This window comes from Sinocyclocheilus rhinocerous, unplaced genomic scaffold (genome assembly GCF_001515625.1).
Source record: "Sinocyclocheilus rhinocerous isolate Xijiao unplaced genomic scaffold, SAMN03320098_v1.1 scaffold48, whole genome shotgun sequence".
Classification (NCBI taxonomy): Eukaryota; Metazoa; Chordata; class Actinopteri; order Cypriniformes; family Cyprinidae; genus Sinocyclocheilus; species Sinocyclocheilus rhinocerous.
In genome coordinates this window covers 37,225-44,607 of record NW_015635971.1, presented here as the reverse complement: position 1 = coordinate 44,607, position 7,383 = coordinate 37,225, and the positions used below count along the sequence as shown (strand labels likewise).

At 36.2% G+C, this 7,383-nt stretch overlaps 1 protein-coding gene across 1 annotated transcript in view; it reads left to right on the top strand.

The window, feature by feature from the left end:
- The first annotated feature begins 1,174 nt into the window (after positions 1-1,174).
- The window catches only part of LOC107747523 (uncharacterized), an 18,378-nt gene continuing 12,169 nt past the window's right edge, over positions 1,175-7,383 (top strand). Inside the window, exons 1-4 of the mRNA XM_016562073.1 lie at positions 1,175-1,414; positions 1,491-1,610; positions 1,777-1,892; positions 2,192-2,474. Of these exons, the coding sequence (XP_016417559.1) occupies positions 1,201-1,414; positions 1,491-1,610; positions 1,777-1,892; positions 2,192-2,474 (733 nt within the window). The 5' untranslated portion in view covers positions 1,175-1,200. The remainder of the gene's footprint in view (positions 1,415-1,490; positions 1,611-1,776; positions 1,893-2,191; positions 2,475-7,383) is intronic.

Here is a 7,383-nt window from a genome sequence, read left to right as displayed (position 1 = left end):
CACATCTTCAGCTTTTGGTTTTATTTCTCATCAAACACAAAACAACATTATGCAAACAGTGTTACATCATATCTGCAGGAGTTCAAATTTTTCAGGAATTTTAATTTTAATGTAAATTTAATGTTCCGAAGATGCACAAATCCCTTCATTTGATTGGGATGTTCTCTTTTATTCTGGACGGCAAGGGCAGTGACTGTAACATTGAGCGTATTTTGCAGTATTAAACACGTATTTATACCGATTTCATCAGGCTCCGAAAATTCTTCAAAAAGAACACAAAGAATGGCCTTCTCGGCTGCCATAGTTGCAACTCTTGCGTCATCAGAACAGGGTGTTCAACGCACCACTATTTCCGTTTAAAAACGTTTTGCACCGTTTTGTCGGGGCTGAACGCAGCCCTGGATTGTTCCACAGCAATGCAGTGTTGATGGTGTCCATGGATATTTGAGAGCTCTATAGGGGAGTTCCAGCCTGTGCTGTGTCAGACCGTATAGCATTCAGGCATACCTGAGTTTCAAAACACCAGAATCACATTATTGGTGCATGTGTGTATTGGTATAATCTTTACACAACTGGTATTTTTGTAAATAATTCAATGTGTTTTATTTGACTCTCATTAAATATTTATTGAACTGTATTTATGTGTAAATTTCCCTCACAGAATGTAAACAAACACAGTACATAATTGAGATGTGGTGAAAATGACAATGTTTTAAAAATGTTAACTATATCTCAGAGAGTAGGGTACAAAGCCCTGCAACCAGATACAACACTAGTCAGCAACCAGCCACATATCTAAAGGACCTGTAAAACATTCAAAAATCAAGTTTTTAACAACGGTTTAAACTTTTAGGCCAGGCTTTGGAAGACCGATTTTTAACTTACATACAGCGTTATAAAAACATTGCACTACAATGAAAACTGTGCGATATAGACTATAACCAGAGTAATCTTTACTTTGTTTGTTTAGTGGCGGAATTCTGGTTCAGTGGCAGCTAGGGCTTATAGAAAAGATTTAGGAGGAGAAAAAAAACGAGAAAAACACAGACTGCGGGGTAATGAATCTCGCGTAATCATTAAACGGAGCAGGTGTTTAGCCTTTAAATTGCGCAATAATTTACTTAACGTGCGGGTGATTAAAACTGCATTGCGCGGTATATAAAAGCATTTCATACGTCTTTCCAGCACGTGCATACTAGAATGGCGTATGGGAAAATACGGGAGCGTCTGATCCTTATACTAAGTTCTTTCACATGCATTACTTTAGTGCAGTGCAGTCATGTGCTACAATTGTCTGAAAATGAAAAAGCAAATGATGGTGGTAAATTTATATCAGAACAACATATGTTTGACCACGACCGATATGAGGCTTTACCTGATTTTGAGTACCTAGGTGATTACGCCATTGTCTCAGGTAATGAGTGCTTGGTTTAATTTCGGTGTAGTTATATTTTTTGTCAAGTCTAATACATGGGCATCGACAATTAAAGGGCAAGTCAGTTCTTCTGAAGCAGCCTGGTATGCCATGTCTCCAAGTTTGAGGTGTGGTGATGATCTTATGAAGTTGCAGCTCAGTGGTCCTGAAGTAGCACAAGTTGAGCTTTGTCGAGGTAAGCCGTCAATTCATTGTTGATTGAATTTGAACACATAGTATCTTAGTTTGTTGTACTAGTCCTTTTTATGACCCTACCTAGACCTTACATGCATCAATGTAGTAAGTGACTCCCCCCCCCGAAATGTGTGGTTGGGTTTTTTTTTATTTTTTATTTGTCACAGGTAATGGGGCACCTGTTCCCCTCAATGAGTTGCCACTTCACTGTGGACACACCATACCAACTTATGGAGGTCTTATCTATGCTACCCCCTATGATGGATGTGGTGTTGCACAACAGGTATTGCTTTCTCTGTTCCACACTGGGAAAAATTATTCATTGAAGTTACAAAAAAATGAAGGTGAGTGGTTGCAATCAATTTATTTTAAATACATTTAAATAAACAAATTTTAGTTGATCAGTGTGTGTGTGTGTGTGTGTGTGTGTGTTTTTTTTTATTTTTTATTTTTTATTTATTTAGATTTAATGGAAATTGTTTGCAACTACATACCTTTTAAAAAAAAAAAAACAGATTTCAGTGCATTTATTATGAGCACAGAGTAAGGAAGACCAACCTGAATGTTGATGTTTTCTTTCAGGGCGGGAGTTATGTAATGCAGATGCAATGGCAGGGAAACGGTGCAGTCATTTCTTGTCCTATGACCTCTACAACTGCAAACGAAACCTTCCTAGGACCTCTTTCTTCATATCAGCAGATTCTGCTGCCTCCCCTTTATCCTGATAAATTTACTCTAACTATGCCAGAATTATCTGCAACACTCAAACCTCTACCTTATGGGTACCCTCAAGTGTTTCCACAAGAGTTTTGGCCTTACTACTACCCTCGTTACCATTATCCTGGCAAGGGTTATCCCACAGCTGAGCCGACGGAGGAACTTTCTAATGATGTGGCCATATTCCCATTATCCTGGCAAGGGTTATCCCACAGCTGAGCCAGCGGAGGAGTCTTCTACAGATGTCCAAGCACCAAACCAGAAGCCTCAATTTCCAAAGCACCCCCATATGATGTGGCCATATTACTACCCCGATTATCATGGCAAACCAACTCCCACTTTGAAACCAGCTCCAGCCATCCCCACTTCTCCCCCACCAGATTCGCCCGCAATAACCCAGAAACCGCAACCCCCAGTGTACCCTGGAAGTCTATTCCCTCAGCATAGCCATTACCCTCTTTATTTGCAACAGTTTTATCCACAATACCCAGTGCAGCCTCCGAAAACCCCTACTGCATCACCTATAACCACCACTCCTCAACCCTGTACTACAACTGCAGCTGCTGAATGCAAACCTTCTGCCAACCAGCCTCCCAAAGAGCCACCCCAATACTATACACCACCCAGTTATAGGAGTTATGAAAAAGACCCCTTCGCGCTTAAATTTGTGTATTTTTCCGAATTGGATCCCAAGTCTTTCCCATGAAATTGAGGACTGAGGACAGCTATTTAGAATTAGGTTGGTAATGTGCTGCATGTGGCTTTGAGAAAGATTGCCTCCTGATTTAATGCTAATATGTTGTGTATGGGGTGACTGCAAAGTGACTCCTGCTTATTCATTGTCCTTTGTTCTCACAAACGATTCAATAAATCAAATATGGTCAAATGTCTTTTTTTTTTTTTCCTTTTAAAGTATTTGATTTAGGACATTATGTATTTGAACTGTAAGGTGCCTGCTACTGGAGGAAAAAAAAACGGTGTGGTGTGTTGCAAGTTTTGAATATTTAGTGTGACATTGCTGCCGAAACTTTATTTATTTTTTTTTGTGTCTGGATGGCTGTTTTTGTTTAGCATTAACTGCTAGGCTAGTGGCAACATCTCATCTACTAATGAAAGTGATCAAATCTAGCTGTTAACGTTTTTAAGAATGTATTGTAAACCTGGTTTACAGATTGTTAATATTGCATCACAAGCGGCATTATTGTTTCTCATTTGCCTCTGTAGTTTTTGAGTGCATCATGAATCAGCCTCACCTCTACCCTGTGTATCCTTTTATCGAAATGTTAATATCAGTGGAACTGGCCTGCAATCAGCCTGAAGATGGAATGTGGGCAGAAGGGTAGAGAAAAATAAGTATGTCTATTGATATAGGAAGGGAAAGTTATTGACTGTCACCATAGTAATCCTTATGATTGTACTGGAGTTGAGTGCAAGGCATTTTTTTTTTTTTAATGTTAGTCATTCTGAGCACCGGAAAGCAACTGTGTTGCCATGGCAATAAATTGAGCGTAGTATGAAGATCTGAGAGAACATTTTATTCTTGCCAATATAGCGTCATCCCATCAGGAATGGTTGCACAGTTATGTATTTACCCATCTAACAGAGAACGTTCTCAGAACTTTGACCAACATTCCGGCAAAGATATCTTAGATTTACAAATGTCCTGCCTATAACATTAATATAACGTTTGTTCAAAGTTATCTGGTTTTAATAATGTTTTTAAAACATTAAGACAAAAACATTTTTCAGAGATGTTTTTGTTGGATGTTCTTGTAACATTTAAAAAAAAATATTACAACTTGATTCAAAATGTTCAGGGAACATATCAAAAGTAAAATTCCCATAATGTTTCCAAAATGATAACAAGAGTGTTTGCACAATTCACATAACCAAGAAAAAAAAAACATTTAAAAAACAGTTTTGAACACTCAGAGAACATTAAGACATATTATTTTCATGACTTAATCTGTAATTTGCCGTTCATTGAGGCAGCAGTGATTTTGACATAAACACAAAATTAGAATTTATAATATGCATTCCTATCCACACTCCCAGCATCAGCTTCTCTCTTTTTTCCACACCAATACCTTCATGCTCTTGAAATCCAGCGCGTTATTTAAACTGTCATGAGCATTCAGTAGCCACTGTAGGTTGCTGTATGAAAGTGGATGCCATCTATTTTAAAATGCCACATCAAATATTCCTGGTTGCGAGGTATTCTGTGGCCTACTACATGTTCTGAGACTGTGTCTGTGAGCGTTCTCTTCATTTATTGAAGTCGACTGTGTTTTCGTTAGGCCCAGAGGAATGAGAGGGAGTCCATTAGCCGGTGACCTTTACTGGCTGCTGCTAAAACTTCCTGTTAAATTGTAATAATATTTCACAATATTACTGTTTTTATGGTATTTTTTTTTATTAAATAAATGCGGTCTTTGAACATTAAAGACTTCTTTCAGCAACATTAAAAATCGCATTTATTCCAAACTTTTGATAATGTAGTTATCAAAAAAAAAAAGTAAAACATGTTATAAGGTTCAGCAGATAATATTTTTGGTGTTGTCCCATTTGCCACTATAGATGACGAAGCACCATTTGTCCAGTGCGTTTCACCATGAGGCACTTCAATCTTTGTGGGCTGGGCTTGTAATCATCTCACTGCATATCAAATGTATAATTTGTTCTCAGCATATAATTCATGGAAACTTGAGCAGTCAACCCCATTTCGCACTTAACATCTGAGTGTACTTTGTTTCCACTGTTTGTTCAAACAAATGTTTGACAGACAAAAAAGGGGGAAAAAAATCTTACTTTGTGGCTATTTTAGTCTGCTGTGCTTATTGTTTAATGTTTGGAACCCTTTGAGAAGGACAATTTTATATACGTGTGTGTGTGTGTGTGTGTATATATTCTGTCAATATGGGGTGCTGTGTGTACATTAATGAGGAAAAAAAAATAACTTAAATGATTTTAGCAAATGGCTGCAATATAACAAAGAGTGAAAAATTTAAGGGGGTCTGAATACTTTCCGTACCCACTGTATATATATATATATGTATAATTTATTCTTATTATCTTTATTTATTTATTTATTCATTCATTTATTCATTCATTTATTTACTGTGTACTTATTTGCAAAAAGTGCTGGGAATGCTATTGTTTTTATCAGGATTATTTTTATTAATCTTTGTTCTACTATTAATCTGAATGTAAAGAACACCGTAAATGGGAGAATATGACGTTTAAACAGAGAGTCTGAAATGTTGACTCAGGGAATGAAAAGCAAATACATGACAAATAAATATGCCTGGTATAGTGCTAATTTTGTTTCTTTATTTAATCTGTACTATACATGTATGTGCATAGTTACTGAATGTAGAGTACAATTATTATTTTTAGTGCTTTCTCTTAATAAAGACAGAAACCTCTTACCATTGATCACTTACTTCATATTATGACATTTTATTGCATCACAAATCCATGGACTGGCCTGTGAGAGTTGCTGTTTTCTGTGTCTTTTCTTGTATTGCATCTGCGTTTCAACAAGGTTCCTAGAAAGCCAAGCAAAGGAAAGTCCAATGAGCATTAAAATCTAAGAGCATACAGTATTTCCCCGCACTCCACTCCACAGCGTATATTTCACAGAATATAAACAAGAGATACCACAGAATCAGTCTCATACCAATCTACAGGAGTACACTCTGCCAGGGAAGACTTCATTTCTAGACTTCAATTGAAGCCTATAGCCAATGTGTTCTTCGAATATCAATAACCACAAAATTCTATTGCAACTGAAGAGAAAAGTTTAATGCACAGCTTTCTGTGGGAAGTGTGTATCACTGCGGTTCACAGACACTAAAATAGAACTTTCACTCTTTCTTTCTCTTTTCAGTAAATTCTATCTGAAGTTCTTATTTTAGAGTTATACTTCACAGTTTACTACAAAAAAAGAAGTTGGTTCTTTTTCTCAAATAACACTGATAGATTACTAATCAAAATGCATTCTAAAGAGTATAATTTAAGGGTCTTGTTGTGTATTCCACCCCACTGCAAAATACAATATCCATTTAGCAAATTACACAATATTAAAAATGACAGTGTGATCGTGTAAAATAGCAGTAAGCTGCATTGTTGCGCATCAGTCATGTAAATGAAATTTTCAAAATTAATATTTATGTCTCTCACATTGCATTTTTTTCTGCCAAACCTTTCTTTATCTAGATTTCTTTTTATTTATGCAACAACAAAGTCAGACTATACAAAATCTTGAATATACAATGAAAAGCATCGAAATAAAAGGTCAACAACCAATGGCACATGAGTTATGTAAATGAAATCTTTAAAATGTATATTTATCTCTCCCATATTGCATGTATATGTATTTGCATGAATGTATTTTCTTTTCTGCCAAACATTTTTTTTTATTTATTTTTTTATTTATGCTTATTTCAGACTGCAAATCTTGAATATACAATGAACAGCACTGAAATAAAAAGGTCAACAACAAACTGTTAATAAAAAAGATCTAACATTAAATAAAATCTGAAATTAAACAAATAAATAAATAATCAATCCTTCATCTTTTCTCACTGCACTGTCACTATAGGCTTTAGAATGGGGTGAATCTACAGATGTGCTTTGTGAATGACAGCAGCAGTGACAGGGACAGTGGTCCGTGTATAATCCGTGTATCATTCGATCATTCGTTTTTTGATTTAATATTGAAAGTAGAAAAATGAGAAAACGGCTCCTTTTTCGTTTTTTATTTTCCAAAAATTGAAAAAAGAGAATTTAGCTTAAATTTTCTTTTTTCGCTCAGGGGTAGAAAAATGAATAAACAGCTTGAATATTTGATTTCTACACGTGGGCGGGAATTAAACGCCCCTTTCTGTTGATTGGTCAGCCGAAGATCAAACCGTGCAGTCATCAGTTCTTCCGCAGTATCATGCAGCAGAATAATAGTCCTCCACTGCTGCAGTTGTATGGATTAATAACCCATTTGATCAATTTCATATTTTTCTCATCAAACAGACTAATGAATAGCTCGACACAACTCGTAC